Below are 26076 nucleotides of genomic sequence, written 5' to 3' on the forward strand. Positions count from 1 at the left end.
TGCGTCATCTGTTTCTATGAGCAGACACTTTCGCCAAATATGTTAAGGTTTAGTTTTCCAATAACACAATAGATGGCGCCAACACGATTTCCTTAAGTTCATTTACTAGGCCTAACTCTCCAACTCAACAAATACTGTCCCGCGAAACGGTAGGTCCTGGAAGGCGGATTTGGATCTGTATTTATTCTACCTCATTGGTTACACCTCGGGTAGTCTCCTTGTGAGTAGTATATTATTGCCCTTGGTAATATTTGGGCCTATTTAGATAATAGGAGGCTCTGTGCTTATCTAAACCTTGATTGCGCAATAACTCTAAAAATCAGTTCTCTAATATTTTATTTATGGTCAAAGCTATATGAGAAATAGATTTGAACTTCTTGACCAAGATGAATTCAAATTGATAATTAAACGAAAGATATTTTAGTAAGTTTCAAGTTTATACTGATTCAATAGCAATATTTCTTAAAAAAAATCAGTCCTTCCTCATCCAACATGTACAAAAATCTCGAAATATGTCGTATTTTCTGTGGTAAAAATTGCTGGCAAGTAACAATTTTAAATTTATCATATCGTTCTAAATAATAAATAGCGGTTTAAACTTTTTGCATTATTTTAATCCTTGACAAAATATACACAAGAAAAAATAAACAAAATAAAAAACAACGGTACCTATTGTTAAAAATAGACAAAATGGGGAAAATCCATAGTTAAAACCACTTTTTTTATTAAAAAATATTGATAAATTAATTATAAATGTTGAAAATTTAAATACTATACTATTTATTTCAAATAAAAATGCAGAATATAATATTCTTTTTTTTTATTCGATTGTAACGTGTGGGACAATTCAGTCCTCTCGTCCATCTGATTAATCAGGGCAAGATATGTGTAACGGCCACGCCAACGGGGGGATACGTGGGGACAGGGGTGGGGACACCCGTGGCGGAAGTATTCCGACCACCCGTTGGGGAATGGGTGGTCGTCCTCTCACGGCCATCCACAAACTGCCTCCCGGACGCCTGGGATTACAGGAGTGAGCCACTACTCCCGGCTATAATATTCTGCATTTTTTTTTCCAAAACGAAACTAAAACTTAACCTTAACTTTTTGTCGTCTGCTACGTCGTCTCACGAAGTAATGAGGGCAAGATATGAGCAATTGGGGATCTTTAAATTCATTTTGAGCATGAAAATACGCCGCCATGTTAGGGTATAAAAGCGGGTAAATAAGCCTGCTATACCTCACAATGTAAAGGTACTGTCACGCGAAAAACGTTATTTTGAAATCGGTCAATTTGAGCATTTTCCAAGTAATAAGGGCTAGATATAAGCAACAGGTTTTAAACATACTGGATTTTTTAATTTAAAAAAAGACGGTTTTTGGCCAACCCTGATTTTCAATCGAGCACAAAGCTTGAGGGCAATTACCACCTAGCAAATTGTTTGGGAGGGGCATTGCCTACGCCCGTGTTTCCTGTTTTCAAAACATAACAAAAATTCCTAAAAGGATTCAAGAAGATCGAAAACCATTCAAACTGATTTCTTAGATTAATATGTAGTTTTAGGCATTGAGCATCAAAGTTTTTACTGAAAAGGTTCCGTTCCGTTGGGATTCTTAAGAAAAAATTAGTGTTGTAATTAGTGTTCCGGAAAATGACCGAGGCCTTTTTTTCCGGAAAATTTTCCGTATTTTTCCGAAAAAATAAAAAAGTTTTAATTCCGTATTATATGCAAAATTAGATAAAGCAGCATTTTCGCCGAGCCGATTTTCGCCCAATTTTTTCGAATCTAAAAGTAAAACTAAACCTCTAGACTAGTTTAAACTGATTAACAGTGTAACACTATTAATGTATTATAGTATATTTACTGTTATTAGACATTTTATATCGTGTTAAAAAGTTAAAGTAATGTTCAAATTTTTTCATTTTTCCGCAATTCGTAAAATTTTCTGGAAATATTTCCACATTTTAATTTTCCGGAAAATTAACAACACTAGAAAACGTGTAAAGATATTTCTTCAGATGCCACTTTCGGTAGTTATCCGCGTATATTTGCCGCTCTTTGGGGAGACTGGAGTGATTTTGTATTAAAATATAGAGGCTTGCATATTTTATCAAAGCTAGCGGTGTTGGCGTTTTGAAACTTTCGTAGCTTTAGCGAATTTCTCCCGTTCCGAGTCCAAGGAAAGCTTTTGGGGCTTATAACAGATTTGATTTTCGGATGGAATGAAGAATGGTTCGTACAGTGTGCGTAGTAGGTTCTGTGCTGCCAGACGTTTATGATATATCGCCTTAGGACGGAAGTATTCATCTTGGGCTTACTAATGAAACAATGGCCGCAGAATTTTTACCGCGTTACATACAGAATTTGACGATGAAAAATGTTATAATTACACTTCGTGCCGGGTTGAAACTACCTGGAATTCCTGGCAAAGTCGGGGGATTCAAAAATTGATCTAAAAATCAGGGAAAAGTCGGGGAATATAAAAATGGGGCTAAAAATCAAGGAAAAGTCGGGGAATTGTAAAAAAGGGGTCTAAAAATCAAGGAAAAGTCGGGGAATTGTAAAAATGGGTCTAAAAATCAAGGAAAAGTCGGGGAATTTAAAAATGGGGCTAAAAATCAAGGAAAAGTCGGGGAATTGTAAAAATGGGTCTTAAAATCAAGGAAAAGTCGGAGAATTTAAAAATGGGGCTAAAAATCAAGGAAAAGTCGGGGAATTTAAAAATGGGGCTAAAAATCAAGGAAAAGTCGGGGAATTGTAAAAATGGGTCTAAAATCAGGGAAAAGTCGGGGAATTAGAAAAATTATTTTAAAAGTCAGGGAAAGGTCCGATATATTAAATTGTGGTTGCAAATCGTTCTTAAAAATAGCCTAATTTTGGTATAAAATAATACATTGAAAAATCGACGGAAATAGTTATGGAAAAACGTGGAAAAGGGTTGCAAATTTGAAATCTTCACTAAACTATAGGTAAAAAATGGCGACATTTTGGCTTACAATAAGTTAGGCAATATCTCCAGACATGGCCAGGGAAAATTTTGAAAATAAAGAGAATTTGAATCTGAAAAAACTGTGGCAACCCTGTCGTGGGTAAATTTACTTATTTACGAACCATATCTTTTCCTAGTAATAGCCACAGAAAGTCTCTAGACCTTTCCATAAAATGTTCGTTACGGTAAGATGGGGAAGGAAAACTGTTTTTTCCAGGATGATTTAGATCAAAGTTATATATATTACTCCTTGTTTTTACCTTCGCTCGGTATGTCGTCTGCTACCGAGTGTAAATATTTAATATTAATCCAAGTGAGATTAATAAATTTGTTATATCAAATGTTTAAAGTATAAAAGTATTTCGTTTACTTAACTAGTCATAAAAGGAGAGGATTTAAATATTTAAAATAACGAAAAATTTAGCACGGTTTCGATGATGTTTAACAGTTGATGTTTTTAGCTTTGTAAACTAAGGCTTAACTTTTCATTGACAGCCACAGTAGTGTATCAGGTAAAGATTGTTGTTTATCATAAAATACTAGCTAATAAATATTTAAGTATTAACAATACTTTTACAGAGTTGATATGATTAATAATAATAATAATAATAATTCATTTAATTAGTATCGAAAATAAATTAAAATCAGTTTGAACTCCGAAGTCACTAAGCCTAACCCGAGCTCCGTGTAAAATGTTTGGGGAAATCTAAACGGAAAATGCCAAAAGTACAGCCAACTTTTTGTTTAGTTTCATTGAAATTGGTGGTGGGTGACGTAGAAAAAAACAGTGAAAGCACGTATAAATATTTTATGGAAAGGCTCCGCACAATATTTTTCTTCCGAACGTATTTTAAGTGCCACGTTGCAAGTACGTGTAAATAGATACTTATCTGGTAAAGGTGGATATTAATGTTCTTCTGTTAGCGTCTACGCGCTTATATGTAAATGTATTCCGTCCTTTATTAAATTCTAGAAAGAAGAACTGACGAAAGAAAAATGAAAATTTTACGTATTTTATATTTCGAAGCTTATTTTATATTCTTGTCAGTGGCGGCTCGTTTCGCAGCGGCCTAAAGTTTCGGAAACCTTTCCCATTTATTTACCGAACTTTTCTTTACGTCCTTCGGGCCGTAAAGAGCTTTATTACGGCCGAAAATAATGGCATAATAAAGCTGGCGAATGACTTTAAATTAAAAAAATACACGGTAAATTGTCTCGTTTAAAAGTCCCTGGAGGGAAAGCTTTGATGGCTGGAGTCACCCGCGGACGCCTGAAAGGAAGTAGAGAGCCTATTACCTTTGACGGGTTCTGGGAACGAGGCGAATTCCTGATTCTCCGGAGAATCGCGTCCACCATTTCTGCGCTTTTTCTCCATTTTTATTGTTTGGCCCGAAGTGTCTTCTTCCGCTTGTCAGCGCGAGTGCTCTCACTCGTTAGGACCTTGTTTTCCTTCACTACAGCGTGCGCCATCTAGCGGGGACCCGCGTGTTTTATCCGAACGAAGTGGTTTATCCGATTGCCAGAAATCGTGACCGGGTTATCCGCCGGCTTCGGCCCGACCAGAATTCGCGATGAACTCTTGAAAAGCGAATTCGCGTTAGCGCGCGTGTTTATTGTTAAGCCTCGCCTTAATTCAATATTTCAATTCGTTATTGTACCGAGAAAATTTAGTCGCGTGCGCTTTACGGAAAGATGGCCAATTTGTAGCGACCGGTTTCTGGAAACTGTACGCCATTTTCGGTTTAAGACTAGCTACTGGAAACGGTTGGTTTTATCGGTATTCTATTCAAAGAAGGCCACAACAGCTAGTCTTCTAAAACCAAAATACTTTTTCTACTATTATTGATAGTACTGTGCCACTAGGATTGCTGTCCTAGTGGCGGCTTTACATTTGCGGGAGTTTTTTCCTCCATAATGCCAGCGGATCGTCTTAACATAATAACAAAAGTAGCTTAAGACCCAAAAGTGTGTCAGAACGGTATAGTAGTTAATGAGTTTGTCGCGAAGTAAAAAAAGGAAACGAAGGGGGTCGGAAAAACGTCATCAAAATCGAGGTACTCCAGCGCCGCCGAGTGAGGCGTTTTAGAACGTATGTCTACGGGCGAGTAAACCGAAGAGATAAAATCGCGCCAGACCATAGACTAAATATAAAATTGCTAGTACTATTCCAACTAGTAGGTTATGTAGTCTATAGTGTGACTAGGTGTCATTAGAAATTTTAACAGGTGCGAAGGTACAGTTGACACACTTTTGGGTCTTGCGCTACTTTTGATAATAATAATTTTTTTTAGGCATTCTAAAAGTCGTAAGCGACTTGGCCTTACAATCTGGTAATATTAGATTTAAAATATAAAATATAAATTAACAAAATTTAGTTATCGCATAATAACAAATTAGTAAGTATATACAAATTAACAAGGTAGATAAAAAAATTGAATAAATAACATTTAGAGAGACACTGCCTAATTACAAATTCAAATACGTCTTTTAAAGTCACGTGCTCGTTTTTTAAAATCTGTAATACTTATATTTGACGGGGATTAAATTCGTTGAATAATTCATAGTCACTTTAACTAATTTTAAATAAATCCATTCTTGGTATTGTCCAATAACTTTTTCGCGTATCTTGGATTCTTGGTTTATCACAAAAGCTGTCGAGAGAGTTGGTTAAAACTACCCCCGAAAATGTTTTCACGTTGACTAGGGATGCACCGGTATTCGAAAAATATTTTCAGAAAAACATTTAAAAATAAGAAAATTATCGATTAACTAACTAATGATAATATTTTATTTGATTGGCCACGTCACGTACGCCAAACTTCAGAAGCTAGATCATACCATTTTAGACAGGGGGTTACGAGTGTAAACAAATAAAAAACCACGATATTCGATTTGCGATAGAAAATATGTATCACGTAAAATGAAAAGAAACGTATTCGGGTATGCTCTTGGAAACTTTTTTTCATAAAAAATTAGAATAAAATGGTATGACATTTTACTGAACCGTCTTTTACAATGATTTTATCATATACACTACTGTTATGATAGATATCTTTGTTAATATCGGCCGATATTATCGGCCACGAATAGCCGATATATCGGCCGGTCAATATATCGATTGTATCTATATAGGTGCCACCCTAGCGTTGACCGACACGCACGAATCGGCGAGGAACTTGTAACAGGAGATTTCCCCCTTTTAACTATGGCAGGGTTGCCACACGTCAGGGAAATCACGGAAAAGTCAGGGAATTTTAAAATGGGCCTAAAAAGTCAGGGAAATGTCAGGGAATTTTAAGAATTGGTAAAAATTCAGGGAAAAGTCAGGGAATTCAATTTGATCTTGGCACTTTTTGAAGGTAATTTAAATCTAGATCTATAAATTCTGTGATTATCAATGATTTCCTTGAATGTTTGGCTAATTTTTTCAACATTACAATAACCTTTTAACTGAAATATAAGTCCATCTAAATTTATTAACTTCTGATAAAAGTGAAATATAAAAAAAAAATTTTGGCCTTAATAAGTCAGGGAAAATCTCTTAAAATAGTCAGGGAAAACAGGGAATAGTCAGGGAATTTTAATCTGAAAATTTTGTGGCAACCCTGTATGGACTTTTCTACCTTTTCGCGTAATTTAACTTGAGATACTAGTTTGATCCCACCAGGGTTATTCAACTTCAGGAGGTTGGATTACGGAAGCTTTCGAATGGCGCCCATTGGTCAGACTTGCTTTCCTCAAATTTCCCCTCTTTTTATTGCACGGGAACGAGATCTAGGTAACCTATTTATTAACTTTGTTAATTACATTGAATAAAAATAGCCATAATTTTAAATAATATCTACTTAAAATATTTATTTATTAGAATTTGAAAATTATCGTACATTAACGAAAAATAACTGTACTATGTAGTACGCTGTAAAAATATTCGTACGGGCTAAAAATCGCCCGGGAATTATCGCCGTGTACGATAAATATCGTACGTCTGGCAACGCTGTTGGATGATTGTTAACTTTCTTAATGACACCTTGGAGCATCAAACACAGCACTACACACAAGGAGAACGCGATCCACCAAAAGTCGTACATTTTCTTGCGTACAGTTTTCATTGGTTAGACGCTTTAGAGCCTGCTGCCGTCGGAAGGGAAAAATTCAGAAATTGTATACCCCCCCCCTTCCGCCCGTAAAACGTGCAGCGTAAAGGTTTGTCCAATGAAATTTGTACACAACACTGCGTTAGCGTGTTTAAAGGATAGCTGCGTTCTCCTTGTGTTTGTTGCTCCTACGTGGCACTGAGTTAGGATATTAATAATTTTAAATAAATATTTACTGTAAATATTTATTATCTAAGTCATAAAAGTAAATAAATGTTATTAAATTATTTTCATAATTAATTGACCCCAGCATTGTTTATTTACTCGGGAGTTTATATTTATCTGCGATAGAGGGCGCTGTTGACAAATCAACATAAAATTCCCAGGAACACTCAGGTAGGGCGAAATAAAGTCTGACCTACTGTGGCAAAGGCGTCAAAAAGAACAAAAAACGCGTTTTAACTTAAACTAAAAAACGTTGTTTAAAACACGTTCTAAACTGTTCTTCATACTTACTTATCAATAGAAGAATAAATTTTTAAGTAAAGTAGTATTTTAAGGTGGGTTAGCGATAGATTTATTAGCCCCCTACGTTGTCAGAGCTGTTAGAAGATATCAGGAAAAACAGTAACAACTATATTGTTCAATTGGAACAATTTAATCCAAGCCTGACATTTTAAAAATATACTTCTGCTCTTGGGTAGACACGTTTCATAAGTAAACGGACCAGGATTAAACAAATAAAATCCGTAAATTTAATAATCTGAATTAATGAGAAGTCATAGAAGCATCTAAGTTCCATAAGTATATCCAGAAGTTTATTATAAACTCCAGCTGCAGGAGTTGTAGTTTTATTTGTTGTTTGCTAGTGTTGACGTATTATGAAAAACGGGTAGTATAATTAAAAACTCCATCCCACCCGAAATCGTTATGCTACAAGCTTCTGCAAGTGTTTATCATTTTAAATTTTATGGCGTTGTGACTATCAAAATGCACCAACATTTGGCGTATAGAAAACTGTATTACTTCACAACGTTACGAAAGACTTCTAACAAAACCAGAATAAAACAATATACAGGGTCTTTTTTTTGCTCGGAAAAGTGTTTTTTTTTCAAAAACTATTTATAGTACCGATTTCAAATTTGGAAGGTCAATTCTCTATACCGGGGGACATCAGTTTGAGAAATTTGAGCGTTTTCGGTAATGTTTTTCACCAATTTTGAAAAATTATTTTTCGACCACTAGGTGCGAGATAAAAAATTTCTATTATAAAGTTGTAGGCCGTCATCGAAAACCCTTAAAAATTGTTCACTCGACGAAAAACAATTTATTTATCAGTGAAAATTCGAGCTTGAAAAATTTACAAGTTGGTGAAGCCAAATTACGATTGTTTGAAACGATAATTGAAACCGAATTACCTAATCCAGTTGAAACTTTGGTTAAAAAAACGACCGGATTTAAAAAACACGAGGCTATAGGTCAATCCTAAACATGCATTGGGTATTTAAAGGAAAACTTTGGGAGATTATTATCAGTGTTTGATAATATTTCGAACAATGCCTCGTTATTCAGTAGCTGAGCGTACCGAGATAGTTGCCATTTACTATGGAGAAGCAGCGCAAAACCTTAGAAGAGTGACTGAAATCTTCGCAGAAAGACATCCAAATGGAGCACCATCTGTAAATACAGTAAGACGAGCAATTCACGATTTCAATCAATTTGGTAACTTGCAACCTAGGTTTCGCGAATTGGGTCAACCGGATTTAGACTTCGAGAACAATGTACTCGCGTACTTTGTGGCATATCCTCGTCACAGTTGCGCTAACGCCGCTGCTGATTTGGGTTGTTCTGCAAATCGTGTGTGGAAAATTCTTCGTAAGAATCGCTATCACCCATACAGAGCTACGCTCCACCAAGGACTAATTGACGGAGACCATCAAAGACGTTATGAATTTAGCAACTGGTTACTAAATGCTGTCCAAGAAGATAGACAATTTTTGCGCCATGTTTTGTTCTCCGACGAAGCGTCATTTTCTAGAGATGGGCCCTTTAATCATCAAAACAGCCATCTTTGGTCTGACATCAACCCACATTGGGGTTTTGAATATCATCACCAGGTTCAATTTGAACGGGTCAATGTTTGGGTTGGACTTGTTGGAAACCGTTTGATTGGTCCCTTTTTCCTGCCGACGAACCTCAACGGCCAAAGGTATTTACATTTTCTACAGAACGAACTGAGTGACGCAATCGACGACCTTCCATTGGCTGAAAGACGTCAGTTGTGGTTTCAGCAAGATGGCGCCCCTCCGCATTTTTCCCGGCAAGTAACTGAGCACCTCAACAACGAGTTTCCTGAAAGGTGGATAGGGAGAAATGGTCCAGTGCATTGGCCAGCAAGGTCACCTGACCTAACACCGCTGGATTATTTTCTCTGGGGATTCGTTAAAGCAAAGGTATACGCCACGCCCATTGAAACTAGGGAGGAACTCATTAGACGAATAATCAGTGCTTGCCGAGACGTCACACCAGGAATGGTAGAGAAAGCGTTTGAGAACTTAATTGTCCGCGCACAAACCTGTGTTGCAGCCAATGGTGATATTATTGAAAATGTTTTGTAAGAATTTATGTGAATAAAATATCTGCATTTAAAAACCAAACGTGTACATTTTTTCAAGTGTGAAAACTCTACTACGTTTGTATTAGACTTGTTCCCTTTTCAATTATCGTTTCAAACAATCGTAATTTGGCTTCACCAACTTGTAAATTTTTCAAGCTCGAATTTTCGCTGATAAATAAGTTGTTTTTCGTCGAGTGAACAATTTTTAAGGGTTTTCGATGACGGCCTACAACTTTATAATAGAAATTTTTTATCTCGCACCTAGTGGTCGAAAAATAATTTTTCAAAATTGGTGATAAACATTACCGAAAACGCTCAAATTTCTCAAACTGATGTCCCCCGGTATAGAGAATTGACCTTCCAAATTTGAAATCGGTACTATAAATAGTTTTTGAAAAAAAACACTTTTCCGAGCAAAAAAAAAGACCCTGTATATGTATATTGGCCTTTAACGATCGAGCCAATTTCAGAGCAGACCTTTTAATCAAACTCTTTATTATCAAGTTCCTTACCTTGTCACAATAGCAATGCATCAATCGAACAATTTTTTCTCTAATTTACCTAAAAAATCATGTTTAAAACAGTTTGTGTTTTGTTTAAAAGGTTGATTTAAAACATGTTTAAAATACTTGTTTTAAACATTGTGTTTAAAACTTGCCAACCCAGACAAGCGTATCTATTACTGATATCATGATAATCCAACCTCCTAAAGGTTATATAAACCTGACCATAACAGTTAAGAACTAGATAGTAAGTGGATTACATCTGTGGTTTAAAATCTCAGTCGCTATGAGAGTTGAAACGCAGCTTGAATTCGCCTTTTTATTTAACCTAGAGCCACGTAGTGCCCAACGCGAGAAGTTAGATTTTATTTTTCTAAAACTGCCAAAAATTAATAAGCTTCTCGCGTTATCCGCTATGTGGCTCAATGTAAAATGAAAAAGCTAATACCAGTTTAAATCAATGGTTATTTAATGTTAAATTTTCGCCGCTAGGGGCGTGACCGAGTGAAAGGTCCTCTAAGCTTGACGACGCAGTCTGCCTAGAAGACCTTATTATGCTTAACAAAATTAATTATATTAAATGTAAAATTAATTATGGACAAAATTATTGACTAATTATCATATGAGGTTAGCCCTTTCGCCTCGCAGCAAGAGGAACCGGGTTCGATACCAGTCTGAGACACTGGGTGAAAACTCGGTAGAACACCTTCTTCGTCGAGTTTGCATACGAACTTGTAGAGCTGAACGGTAACAGTGAGTGTAGGGAGCTGTTGGCTCGCGTGCCATGAAGGGCTTACCACCACCCTCATAGGTGTTGTAAATCGGCCACTCTGGGCAGATCGGTTATTATATTTTTCTTAATAACGTTGTGTCCAACTTTGTTGTAATGTATTAAGTTGTAAATAATGTATTATTTTTATTGATTTTATTAAATTTTATTTAATTACACTCATGAGTATTTCGTAACATACTGTTACCACCATGACAAAAATCAGTGCTTCTATTATATTTTTCTTAGATCCTTGTTGCAATACAAGTTAATATGTATCAATCTACAGACTAGTATCATCAGTTCATCATTATAATTACTAATTCGAGTTTAATGACGGGAATAGTTTCCTAAATTTATCTCTCCTAAGTTAAGCCCCACAAATTGGTTGTTTAAATTTACTAATTGATTATCAATGGTGGTCTAAAACTTCGTGTACCTAGTTCTTTAGTTCTTTAGTTCTTTATTGGCTCAACAAAAGGTCAGAGACCCATCCCGTCAAAACAGCGAGAAATGAGATATGTACAGTCAATATGCAAAAACAATATACATACAACGAAAAAGGGTAATAAAATTGTGAAATAAAATAGCTTGAGAGATTATGGACACTTAGTCATAGAGTTCGAGATAGTTCGCCAACTCCTTCCGGAATTGAGTTTGCACGGGAAAGCCCTTAAGATGATCTGGCAAGGAATTCCAGTCCCGAATGGACGAGGGAAGGAATGAGTGCTTGCGGCACGCAATACGGAATCCCGGAGGCACCACAGACCCCGTGCGGAGACCGCGGGGTTTACGAAACCACTGATACTCAGATCCTTAGTCGGTTTTATAAAAATATCAGTTTTTTTCACAGTGTAAAGGTTACTATTGTAATTAGCTCTAAAGGGACGAAAATAATGAAAACTCATTGGGTACTACCAGAAATCAATAATAAACCATTTCTTGCGGAAGTATGAAAGCTTCTATGTTAAAAACAACAATCCAGTAGTTTATGAACTTCTCCTGTTAGCCGCTACGTGGCTCTATGTAAACTGGAAAGGCTAATTGTAAATAGGGAAAAGTGAAAATTTAAACTTTAAAGCGCGCTATATACAGGGTGGAATCCAAAACCGTAGTCCAGCCTCGATACTTCTCCTAGTACACTTCTGAGGGTTGAACACTTTTACAGGCGCTGGTAGCTCAGAAATCTTAAACTAGAGTTTCCGTTCTATAGGATTGGTGGTAAAGGATTATTTTGTTGACCCTTATTTTACTTACTTATTTTAAATTTAAAAAGGTCGGAAAATAACGAAATCGGCATTAAATTTCCCGTTATTATGTAGTTAGGGATATTTTTTATAAATTTAGAATATATTTACAAACTGGAATCATAAATTATTTCTTTACATTTATCCCTTACTATGTAATAACAGAAAATACAACGCCGATTTCGTTATTTTCCGACCTTTTTAAATTCAAAATAAGTAAGTAAAGAAACAGTCAACCAAGTTATCTTTACCACCAATCCTATAGAACGGAAACTGCGGTTAAAGATTTCTGACCTACCAGCGCCTGTAGAAGTGTTCAACCGCCAGCACACCAGTGTACCAGGAAAAGTATCGAGGCTGGTGGCTTCCACCGTGTACAGTGTATGTTGTCATCACAAAAATGAGGTAAAAAAATATAATAATAAAATATGTTACTATTGGATTCAAGAAAAACATTTTGGGTCTCATATTATCCCCTATTAGAATAAATATATTGACCAATTTCCCAAAGTATAAGACCATGGCACAAATTTCAGGTTGTCACCTCTAAAGTTTCCCAAATTAATTCAATTTTGATCAAGTTTGACCTATTTTAACTAACTTCCCACGAGGGGATTTATCGCGGGTTTGAAGGGACCAATTTAAGGAACACATTGCAAAAGAGAATAATTATATTACAATTTGTTCTAGGTACAGCCTTTTTTATTTTAAATCGACTGGACTAAATATAACGTCTTTAGTACTATTCCAAATAGTTGGCTATGTAGTCTATTGTGAGACTAGCTCTCAGTAAATATTTTCAAGGGCGCAAAGGTAGAGTTGACACACTTTTGGGTCTTATGTCGCTTTTGGCACTAGCCATAACTCAATTTTATACTTCTTTCCCTTATAGACTTCTGGTGCAGCTTTCGCTTTTACGAGTGGCGGTATCGCAAAACCATTAAAATAAAGTCATAGCCAGAGACGCGCTATACATTTCAGCGAAAAAAGCAGCGCTCTGCGTAATTATATTTGGTCGTAGATAAGGAGAAATACAGGGCACACCGTCATTAACGTGTTATATTAAAATAGGGCGTTGCTTTTCACGCGTACGAGATAACGCCACGCCATCTGACGGCCGGTTCTTCCCCCATGGGCACTCAGATGTGTGATACCACTATTTCATCATATTATACTATTATTATACAGGGTGACCACTGAAAAACGAAAAATGATAAATAACTGATAAAAGTTTTTTTGAAATTTTTTAAATTTCTATGAAACATTCCTCGTGCAGGGGGACATTTACTAGTGTAAAATTGATTGACCTTGAACCATGTTGGGTTTACGGATTTGGTTCCAATAGGAAAGTTATTGCTCGCCATATTATTAGTTCAAATAACTTTGATTTGGCTACATTTGATCAATCAGAATCCGATAAATTAAAGTTTAATGAATTCAGTGTTTGATAATAAAATAATCTGATCAGTTTGAATGTGACTAAATCAAATAAATACTGAATAGTTTACAAAGGTTCAATTATGCCACCGTCGGCTACGATACACGCTTGAGCTCGTTTAACGTCGGAGTTGATAGTGATGTTCAACATTTCAATAAATGTGTCGGAAGTAGAGTTCTTAAATTACCGTAATTTAGGAAATCAGTAAATTACGCGGTAATTTACCGCGTAATTTACCGTGTTGCGGTAAATTACCGTAATTTTCTTTTTTTTTTAAAAAGGTTTTTTTTTACGATTAAAACAAGGAAAACAAAGAAGAAACGCTTTTGTTGGGTATTATACATTTTATAAATTACCACAATAAGTTATAAATGCCCAAAAATGTTCAATTATCTTCATTTTGAGATGCATTATCAGTATCATCATATTCCTCAGGGTACTCACTATCGTTTTCATCTTCGTCAGATTCATCGATGGTTAATTGAACCGGTATAAACAGGGCTAGACATAAGTATTCTTCCTATTAAACGTATCAAAATATTCTAACACGGCCTTCGAAATTCGCAACCGAAACGAATCTAGGTGGCGCAGCGGTGCCTAGCTCTTCGAGTTAGTGCGTTACGTGGTTTACGCCTATGATCTAGTGTTTGCTGGATTGAAATTACATTATTAAACGATACAAAAATACACTAAAACGCGAATAACGTTAGGTTTCGAGTTTTGTAATCTTGTGCGACGTATTTTAGGTACATATTAGCCCGAAAGATCAAAGAAAATTGAGAAACAGTAACACAAATACGATGGTAAATTACCATGGTAATTTACCACAGTAAATTACCCTGGTAATTACCAGGGTAATTACCATTTTCGTAATTTACCTGATAAAATTGTAAATTACTGTTACCAGGGTAATTTACCGCGTAAATTACCAGAGTAAATTACCGATTGGTATCTCTAGTCGGAAGGCATTAATTATTATTTCTCTCAAAACTGCAATTTCTCGGCTTCTAATTGTTCAAATTTGGTCAAAACAAAGTTATTTGAACTAATAACATGGCAAGCAACAACGTTCTTTTTGGAACCAAATCCGTAAACCCAACAGTTCTCGAGATCGTTTTTGAATGACCTTGAAGACGTGGTTCAAGGTCATTAAATTTTACACTAGTAAATGTCCCCCTGCACGAGGAATAAACCATAGAAATTTGAAATTTTTCAAAATAAACGTTATTCAGTTATTTATCATTTTTCGTTTTTTTAGTGGACATGGAAATATTATATTATACATGTATAATCGAGAGTATTTTAGCGGAGTAGAAATTTGAGCCAACATGAACCTTAGAAGCACCAAACGCACTGTTCACAAGGAGAGTTCAACCCGATAAACGGCGTGCGCATACTGTATACATTGTATCACATTTTTCATTGCGTAGAGCCTCTTCCGCCTACCGGGGTCGTAAGGGGGCCAATCTCGAGCAGTAAAATGGAAAACGATGTTAGTGTCGAAAGGGTGTACTAAAAAGTATAGCAAGCAATAAAGCTCTAAGCCTTGGTGATATTACCGTATATCTTCAGTCGTTATTTTTATCACGAAGTTAAGGGAACAATATTTTTTTCATAGGAACCAGCTACAAATTCAGGTTGTTTCTTACAGGGCTGGCTGGTTTAAACCATGGTTATAATCATGGTTTAAATCATGGTTTAAACAAAGTGATTTTTAAATGGGTTTTATAATTAACTAAAAATTATTCCAAAATATTTGTACATTTTCTTAGCGAAATGATTACATTTTTAAAACATTTACAAGGTGACCACATTTCCTATATTTTCAATACCTTGCTATAAATTCCTTAGGTTTTCTCATGTAGTATAACCCGAAAACATTTCGTCGTCGTGTACCCTTCTTCATCCTATGTTTAATTTTATTTCTTCTACTCTTTTTCGATAAGTATTCTTATTTTTGCTTATTGTTTTCCTATATTTTCCTTTAATACGCTTGAAAATTTTCTCTTTTTTCTATAAAATCTTCAGAAAGGTTGTGCATGGTTTAATCTAGGCATATTTTTTATTACTCATATTAATTTTTAGTTGATTGGTAATATTTATGCACGGTTAAACAGAAGCGAAAAATAGAGTAATAGCAAAATAAAGCAGTGTTAAAAAAACCTGGATTTTTATTGAAACAAGACGTACGACGCGTCGTACGTCTTGTTTCAATAAAAATACAGAATACACACAATCCTTCTAATGTGTTAAGTTTGTTTGAGCTATTCACAGCAACCTGCAACGCCGGTATCACAACCAATATATATCCACGGTCACACATGATTGTATTTACACTTATTTGTTACCTCTAGTCATACTTTGAAAGCATCGAAGATTCCTTCGATCAGTGTCACTCTTATTTTTTACTTCTGCTATTCACACTTATTTGTTACTACTAATCAGCCGTTGAGTGTCACACTTTTTTTTTCCTGGTTATACGACAAAGACTAGTTCGATCAGTTTCATACTTATTTGTTACTTCTGATCACACTTATTTGTTACGTTGAGTGTCAGACTTATTACTGCTGGTCATACGTCGAAGACTAGGTCGATCAGTGTCATACTTAATTGTTACTTCTGGTCATACGTTGAAAGCGCGGCGCACTCTGACCGGCCTTGAAAAACGCTAGAGGGAAACTGGCGCGTAGACCTCTATAAACACGCGGATTTACAATGTTGTAAATTGAGGGGTCCTTATACGCTGCCCAAAAAACCTTACTTAGAATTAAAATTAAGGAACGTATTTGCAACTCTAGGTTATAATGAAACCACAGCTATTCAAAAATATAACTTTCATGAAAATCGGACTTAAATTAAGGAACTGTATTTAGATTTTTAGGCGAAAATATAATACCACGAAAATTGGGGTCCCGTAAATTACCCTGAAAACTATACTTAAATTTAATATTTACTGATATAACCGAAGTTGTAGGTCCGCTGAATCCTAACCTATCCAATAATATTTTTTTAACGTTATCGAACTTAATTTTAAATAAAATATCTACCACATAAAGCGAAACCACCGAAAATAGTAAATTGGGCAAATGCCCAACTTCTAGGGCTCCGATTTGAAAACTTTATGAAAGGCTATCAATGGCGATGTATGTACATTCGAACGCGATATCATTGACTCTTCTAGCCCTAACCGTTGAAGAGATATGCGCGACACGGCGGTATCGGTATCGTCATCGTGAGACTAATACACACAAATCCTTAGGATTGTGTGTAAAAACCGTTTTTTTTCATCCCTGGTTTCTTATGAACGGCCAAGTGTCTTATTTTTGGTTCTTAGTTTTGCATAAATATTGAATTTGAAACCTTTTGAATTAAATTTTGTGGTTTCCTTATTGTTGAAAAAATTATTTGCAATTATATTAAAACTTAATTTTATGCTAATATTATTACTTTACGATTATGATTATGTTTCACAAGCGTGTGTTAGTTCGCGTGTTAAATATTTACTGAAAGCCATTTCATTAGGCCTAATAGGTGATTTTGGCGTGGTTGTCATAGTGACTTTAACGTCACTCCACACTTAGCAGTTAGCAATCAGTAATGATTTCAACTAACTGACACACTTCTGGAATACAATTATAGTTTTATGTTTCACACAAAGCGAAACCTGCTTTATTAAATAATAATAATAATCATCAGATAGGATTTAATACCCAAGACACCACCTTTGGCCCAAGTCATCAAGCGACTTTTAAAGCCATTCATTCAGGTGTCCGGGTTACAATGCGTAGGAGGGTGGTGGCCAGCCCTGCATGCCACGCGAGGCAACAGCTCCCTACACAAACTATTACCGTTAACCTCAAGGGGCTAGTCACTCATGAAATCTGGTATACACATTTCACGAAGTCGTTAAAAAAATTAAAATCTTTCAAGCAAAGTCTTTAAAAAAATAATTAAATATTTTGAAGTCTCTAAGTTTTTTTAATTAAAAAAAACCTTGCGAAATCGGAAGTTTTGTGACAGTCATTTCAAGTCCGAAGTCTGGTGTACAAATTTTCTGAGAGTAGTTAGCACCTGCACCTCGGTTAACCTCAACAAGTTTTTATGGGAGAGAACTTGCAAACTCAACGCTGAAAGAGTTGTTCCGAGTTTTCACCCAGTAACACAAGCTGTGATTGAACCCGGCTCTTCTTACTGCGAGGCGAAAGTGCTAACCATTAAGCCAGTAGAATGGCCCGCGGGAAAGTCGCACGCGTCTAAATTTTGCATAACAAGGTAAGGATAGTGGCTCCTACAGACTTTTCATACTAAAAGTCAATCAACAGCTCACCTAGTGGCAAAAACATGAAATTCATTGTCCGCTATCGAACCTCTCCCTTTATACTCCCTATAAGTCATGTCGTCTGGTTATCTCTGAGCGTATAGAAACGTTGTCATTATAATTGGTTTACTTGCGTTTTAAAAGTTGAACAAACCATTTACATTTAACTACGAATATCGTTTAAATGCTCCGAAAAAGCTAATTCCGTTTCAGCGTTAATCTGAATCGCTCGACAATCAGCCTAACTTCCTACTCAGCGGAAGACGCAAAAACCGACTTCTATACTGGTTAGTGCTAACTATTTCACGCGACGGCTGAGTCACAATGGTGGCGGTTCGAATTCGAAGGCGATAATTGTGTTCGTAAAAGTTACGGAAGATGGCGTTCAATAATAATAATAATAATAATAGTAGTTTATTGTACAGGAAATATAAAGTGTATACACTTATTGTACCATAATAATAAATAAAATTAGAAACAAGAGAAATAATCAAATTTGAAACAGTAATCCATACCTCTACTTGGAATGCTTATCCTGGCGTATCGCGTATGGTAAGAACTAAGATCACTCTGACGGCTTTAGCCCCGCCTACGAGAGATAAAATCCCCTCTGCGCGCTCCCCTCTCACGTTGTTGTTTGTTAAGTTTACATAGTGACGTCAAAAAAACCGTCAGCCACATCTAGACGAAAATCTGCCGCGATAAGCATTCAAAGTAGAGGTATGGATTCCTGTAGGAGTTTATTGTACACAAAGTACAAAGTGTATACATTTATTGGACCATGTGTCTCTCGCAATAATAAATAAAATTAGAAACAAGCGAAACAATCAAATTTGAAAGAAATGCATTTAAAATTCAGGTAAACCAACAAAGGGCATCGCACTTCTTCTATGGGATTTGGCTTTCGACCGAATTTTTTCAAACTGTAACATGTTGTTAAGCTGGCTTAAAGGAGCAAAATTGTCCGTTGCCATTTTTCCCTATCTCCTATAGTTTGTCCAGAATCAGCGGTCAAAAGTGGACGAAACTTAGTATAGTCTATTTGTTAAAAGAATTCACGGCCCATCGGTTAGCGTTCTACGATCGCGCGTCGCTAGTCCGGTCTCACTATATTCTTGCCAAGATTCGGGATGCTTCCCAAAACAGAGCGTCGGATTTGGTTTCGTTCTGATCGCACGATGAACGAACAAAGTAAATAAAGAGTTAAATATTGAGTTTTAACTGTCGTGTGACCGTGACTATAATCGATAAATAAGTGTTTGATATGTTGTGGTGTGACTGTTTCTTTCCTATCAGCGAGTGTTGAATGTGGGATTTAACGAAACAGTTAATCATATATATTCTGATTTCTTAAGTATTTATTTTATGGTATGTTTTATTTTATTATTGCTTATAAAATATTGTATAATAAATAATTCCACGTACGAAAATTCATCGAATAATTATTTGCGAGAAAAGAAATAATGAATAGTGAATAATGGTTGGCAAAGTTCCTTTCTAAATAAATAAATAAATAAATAAAGAGGTGTAAAAATCTTGGCAAGAAAACTCTATTGATAAAGAGCCCGGACTAGCGACGCGCGAACGTAGAACGCTAACCCATGGGCCGTGAATCCTTTAAACAAATAGACTATACTAAGTTTTGTCCGCTTTTGACCAGTGATACTGGACAAGCTATAGGAGCTAGAGAAAAATGGCAATAGACAATTTCGCTCCTTTGATCAAGCTTAACAACTTGTTTCAATTTGAAAAACATCTGTCGAAAGCCAAATCCCATAGAAGAAGTGCGATGTCCTTTAAGGAATGACTTTTGAATTTCAGAATAATTACACTTAGAGTTCAGCAGTGCTTATAATTGTCCAGCAACTGTTTGCCGTTTTAGATTGAACATTAGAGGGTTAAAAGCTCCACTCATTAGCAATCCCATTTGTGAAAAACTCAGAAGTGAAGAAAGTCCAACTTTCAACCGCTTCGTAGTTTTTTCCTGAAAGAAATCCTGTTCACAGCATACGACGTAAATTGCGTAACTTCCAACACGTCACGAAATACGCGTCATCATCGTTTTAGACGGGAAGTTAGGAAAGTACGAGACCATTACGAGTCTCAAACCAAAGCACCAGGAATTTCTAGTGCCGGTGGCTTAGACAAGCCAAGTTTATCCCGCGCGTTGACGGATTAACCAATAGGCTGAGTAGGCTTAAGCCTAGGAGCGCGGAACTGGCCAAAAGTAGGTTTACCGAGGCGAGGATAATAAAGTTCAAGCTTATCTCTAGAGACCCGGGTGATAGTTAGTCCACCACAGATCTCACGGCTCGAAAACGCGAGATTGAGTTAATCTTTAGCCCAGGAGTGGCCAACATCGTTGCCAGATTTCCGAAGTCAATTATCTTTTCAATGACTAAAAACATTCGGCGGGAAATTCAAGTTTGAATCTAAAAACCCAGCGTAACCATGGGCCAAATAATGATAAATCCAGGACATGGCTCTATGCGAAAAACCCGTCCAACAGCGCTAACACCTGACCACTATTGCCCCCTATTGGGAAAAATGCGCGATCGCGGACGTACGTCATTTTGGGGGAAAATTTTTTAGGGGCAGTTTTCAAAAATAATACACGTGGTCGTCGTAGTAAATATCCTGGAATATTTATTCACAGTTATCATATCTAGTGTGGTTATTAATGTAAGCACTTTTTTTACGTACTAGGTTCATAATTAGTATAATATATATACATGTATATTTATATAATATTAAACATATGCTTTCCTAGAATCGTTAACATTAATCTAAAAACGAGGGGCCAATATGGCAGGATTTTCGAATTACAACCGCCACTTATTTCCGAATTTCGACTTTGATTTTGCTCCCAATTTTTTTTATTTGCACCTTTTCCCCACCTACTAAAATGGCCGCCCTTTACTTTTGGTGGGCGACCGATTTAGTACGTATGAAGGTACCAGAGGCATGTCCTGGATTTATCATTATTTGGCCCATGGCGTAACCAACGCTAAGCTTCCGGAAATTCTAACAAAGGAATTCTTTGCTGCATTTTTTAAATAAAAAAAGTTAAAAAAATTGAGATCGGCCCTTATAGCCACCAAAATATTGATTTTATAGTTCCCCAGTAACGAAGTATTGAAAAAAAGGGTACTATATAGTATTATAAAATTGGCGAATAAGTAGATTAGTCCATTAGGAAAAGGGAAAAAAAGCTAAACCCTAAACAAATTTGAAGAAATTTAAAAACTTACAAATAGATCGTACCGATAGGTTTTCGGGCAAACAAAAAGACGCGAATCTCGGGACACAGATCTTTGAGTGAAAAACTAAATTAAATAAATTAGCCAGAATTTCCAACGGTAGACCGGTTTTGTCCTATTTGGGACTCGTCAGTACCGTGCGGGAAATCTGGCTCGCGACTGTTACACCGAAAAGAGAAACTAAGCCTAAACAATAATAAAAATTTCAAAATGATACGAAATGTAAAGCTAAAAGTTAACTTACTATTAAGAATGGTCGGTAGGCCATTCTTATTTAAGGGGTCAGCGCGATTTCCTATGGCTAAAATTAATACAGCCAAGCGCAGGAGAATCAATAGTCGGGTCGCTAAAAATTTTAAGACTTTATTTTAAGCGATTTTCATGCCCAAGATTCAGTATTGTGGATGCCTAGCGGCATTATTCTTACTGTCAACAATTATTGTCTGCCAGTACTACAATTAATATTATTTTATCAGCGTTGGTGTACAGTGCAGAGATACCCATACGGATTTGTTGCTACTGGCAACTTCAGCGAGAAACGTATTAGAATCCCGTCATTTAACGAAAGTTAGTCGACGGTAGATAAGAAGTTTCGTGCGGTTCTGAGTTAGTGTACCATTTTTGGACAATTGCTGTAAATCGCGACACATTCAAATCATGATTTAATTTGTAATGATCACTTTTTAGAACGGGATATACAAATTGTAAATGGCAAAAGGTGGGTCACACCAAAAGCCATTCCAACTCTGGTTTGGTTTCCATAGAATTAAAACAAGTAAAAATAGTCAAAATAATTTTTTTATTTAATTTAAAGAAATTACATCCAGTTGAAAGTGAAATAGAAAAAACCGGTGATGCTAACTTCTCACCTTTAAATTTTGACCAAGGATCATTTCGTGTAGGTTTAATTATGTTATTATAATTTGAGTAAGATCTCCTTGGTTTTTAGCCAATTTTGTTTAGTTGTTATGAAGAGATATTCCTCTCTCTATAAAAGAAATGTAGTCTTGCTAGAACTTGCTGTATTAAGAAATATTGTTGGCATGGACATCTTACCAGATCACCACGAACATGTTTGATCCTGAAGTTGGAATCGAACATCATCATTAAGAAAGTTATTAATTTATATTGCAAGCTCAGACTCCACAAATTAGCGAAGGACAAAAATCTAGAAATGAAGGGTCAAGCCATCAGACTTAAATTGTCAAAGCTAATTTTTTTTCAAGGACAATAGCTACATACCTTTAGTAGAATCATTATTAATCCAAGGTAGAATCATCCTTTTCATCAAAATTCCATATACTTTTGTTTACAATTTAGAATCTCAGAATATTCCCATAACAAGCCATAACCACAACAAACCGGATAGTTACTTAAGCCTTTGACAAAATATCATTTCGCAAATAGAATTATTGGTTTTTAATTATAAGATCATCTGCTGCTTTTTATTTGGGTTTTGAAAGAATTAATTGACTTATTTAAAAATTATAATAAAAATTTACCTTATTTTAAATTCTCACAGCCAAAATATTCGCGAATCACGTCAGAGTACCTAAAAGATTACAAACACGAACATGTGTGACGTGTCACGTGATGATTTTGTATTTTCTCGCCTAATCGACAGGCGTCGCTTAAACGTGGTACCACAGGAATACGGAACAAATACCGGCTGTCTGCTAGTTATCGCTCCCGTATTTACCCGCCGTAGAATCTTGGGTCTATTTCTTTATTATGTCTATGAGCTTTCTTAGCATTTTAGTACTAAGTGCTTGACCTTTCCGCCGGCCGTAGTCTTTAGACACCATCTGTCGGTGACCTTTAGTATTATTTTTAAGCAGGAGACAATGGCTCTCGCGACGATAGCACGAGCTTTCTTACCGATATATAGCGCCTTATAAGGATAGCCTGAAGAAATTACGCGTTTCTGCTAGCTGTCACCTCCGTATTCACTCCCTTTCAAATATTTTATCTAGACCTTTATATACGTTTCCTATATCTATGATGAGGAATGACGAGAGCAAGAAAAAAGCTTCGCAAACAGGGTCAGAAATAAGGATTTTGTTTCAATTCTCAAGAGGGAAAATACAATGCAGCTGTTTTCTCTAAGGGAATGAGAATATTACAAAATGCGCGCTGTTCTATGTGAAACCACGTAGCGAACTATAGACAAAATAACATTGACGTGACCGGCAGTTTTGCCTTGATGGAGATATAAAAAATATGAAGCCTTCGCGGTAGCGCAATATCAATAAGCGATCGAGTTTCAATATCCATCTTTAAATATTACTATTAGGATGGTACTTTCACCAAGGAGCAATAAACACAAGGAGGACGCAGCTAGCCTTTAAACACGCGAACGCAGTGTTGCGTACAAATTTTATTGGACGTTCCTTTACGCTGAACGTTTTTCGGGCGGGGGGAAGACAACTTCCGAATTTTCCCCTTCCGACGGCAGCAGGCGCTAAAGCGTCTAACCAATGAAAATTGTACGCGAGAAAATCCATGACTTTTGACGGGTTGCGCTCTCCTTGTGTGGGGTGCGGGATTTGTTGCTACTAGCTTTCACAACAAAGCGAAGGTATTCACGGGGTAGCTGCCAGAAATTCCGCCTAAATCTTTCAAATGATACACCAAACAAACCTTTACAAACCGCCATCGAGTATAAAATTTTAATTTCGTATTTCTACACTAGATGACACCAGCGCGTATATTTTGGAGCAAAATTTGAAAAAATAAAATAATTTTATTTATTTATTATATAATTTAAGTGCTATTTCAAGCTGAAAGTTTACATAAAATATTTTAGAAAATATAGTTATACAAAATTTCAGCTTTTAAATAACCACAATTTAAATTAGACTTTCACGGATATTATCATTTTTGTTATTTCGGATTGTAAACTGATGACGCCATCTAGTAACAAGTAGATTATTAGAAATGTACACACAATGGCGGTACCCCTGTAAAAGGGTCTTCTCCCTTATTATATGCGTATAAGTGTATTCTGTAGACCTTTAAATGTCTGTTTTCCTATACTCAGAACCAGAATGGGCCATCACATACATTCTAGATTGTCCGGGTCAATAATGCAAATAATACGTCAATCAATCACACTCTAGGTGAAACTAATATTATACGGTTGAGCTGATTTGCGGTTTACATAACGTCTCGCGACAGTTGCTGACATAACGCTGCTGGGGACTTTCAATAGATTGCGGACTTGGCTTTAAGCCTCGTCTATAGAGGCGAAACGTCACTTCAGCTACCAAGGACAAACTAAAAGTTCGTCTAGCGATTTATGACGATAAATACATTTCAAAATAAGTAGTTTTGGGCTTTTGGAAACGAAGTGGCTATTTTTTCATACTCCATTTTCAATTTACCTTGGCTTTAGGTGAAAATAAGTTAACGAAGATTTATCACCGCCGTTACCTGGACGTTACATACAGCGCCAAGTTCTTTTGCGGCGTATGTCTGAACTTCATTATAGACCAATTCAACGAAGACTTACAGGAAACGAACATTTATGGGGATCAATTTTAATGATTTTATTTATTCTAGATGGCGCAAATTTTAACTTTTGGGCGGGAAGGGATAAATACTTAACAATTTTAACACTTCCAACACTAGTTTAAGTTAAGTTTTGTACAAAAATAAACTAATGCTCAAATCGTGAAAAAAGAAACAAAAAATATTTTTAGAAAATTTAAAATTTGAACGTTTTAGACTCATAATATTTAGGGTTTTTAAAAGTTGACCTCTAATGGCGTTACCCCTGTGAATGGAACTTTTCCCTTGCCAACTTGGTAACCGTGAGGAAAAGAAACTCAAACTTAACTAAGGTTTTTGAACTAATCTTTTGTAAATATTTTGTACATATCTTTTTTTTATTCACTTTATTTTATTTTATTTTATTTCATTTTGATATATATTTGTTATAAAATGTAAATAATCCTGTGAGCAGTTTTAACTAGTCTAGAGGTTTGGTTTTACTTTTAGATTAGAAAAAATTAGTCGAAAAAGCTGCTTTATTTAAATTTGCAAACAATAAATTAGACTAATCATTGAATGAAAACTTTTTTTATTTTTTTCGGAAAAATACGGAAAATTTTCTGGAAAAAAAGGGCTCGGTCATTTCCGGAAAATTTTCCGACTTACAACACTAAATCATTCATTCATTCATCAGTCAATTGGCTGGATATTCTATTCGTATGTCAACTTGGTTTATAGTCCATTTAAGAGGCCGTGTGGCGCCACCTTGTTAATGATTGTGTAACTAAAATATTTTATTTGTTCCCTCTAGGTGATGGACAAAGACCGAAGCAACTGTAACTCCTCACAAATTAAAAAAGAAGAAATCACCACTGTCCCTCTTTCCCATGCGTTTAAAGTAAGTGCTTTTCCGAGTCCGAAATACCTCACTTCAGTATTCATCGGGGCGCCATCTACGTCAGTTTCTCAAAAGCTGCCCGGACACTGTTAAAAGTTAATTAAATACGAAGCATTTCTAGTTGGCGTTTGTACAGATAATATTACCGAACCAGCGTTTGGTGTATGACTCTCAAAACAAAACAAAAAAAACCGAACCAGCGTTATCTGAGTTTTAAAAAGTCGTAACTCGAAAAAGTAAGTTTAATGAAAATCAACCTTGAGTTTTCAAAGACTTTTCGCAAATCAGGAATTTCCACAAAGAACACGGCACTTTTCCTATGGGAATTTGGGAAATAACTTTCAACCGATGTTTTTCAAATTGAAATATATTCTTAAGCATGATTAAAGAAGCAAAAATGTCCATTGTAACAACCAATCCCAACTTTAAATATAAAATGACTTTAATAA

The 26076-nt window shown here is 35.9% G+C and overlaps 1 protein-coding gene across 2 annotated transcripts in view; it reads left to right on the forward strand.

Moving 5' to 3' along the window:
* LOC149939632 (transmembrane protease serine 2-like) overlaps positions 1–26076 on the forward strand; it is a 208163-nt gene that overhangs the window by 91701 nt on the left and 90386 nt on the right. For both annotated transcript variants that reach the window (XM_090177954.1, XM_090177955.1), the window contains exon 3: positions 25541–25627. In XM_090177954.1, coding sequence (XP_090034080.1) covers positions 25544–25627 — 84 coding nt within the window. In that variant the 5' untranslated portion in view covers positions 25541–25543. The remainder of the gene's footprint in view (positions 1–25540; positions 25628–26076) is intronic.

The sequence above is a fragment of the Leiobunum rupestre genome, chromosome 6 (assembly GCF_980474605.1).
Source record: "Leiobunum rupestre chromosome 6, qqLeiRupe1.1.hap1, whole genome shotgun sequence".
In the NCBI taxonomy this organism is placed as follows: domain Eukaryota; kingdom Metazoa; phylum Arthropoda; class Arachnida; order Opiliones; family Sclerosomatidae; genus Leiobunum; species Leiobunum rupestre.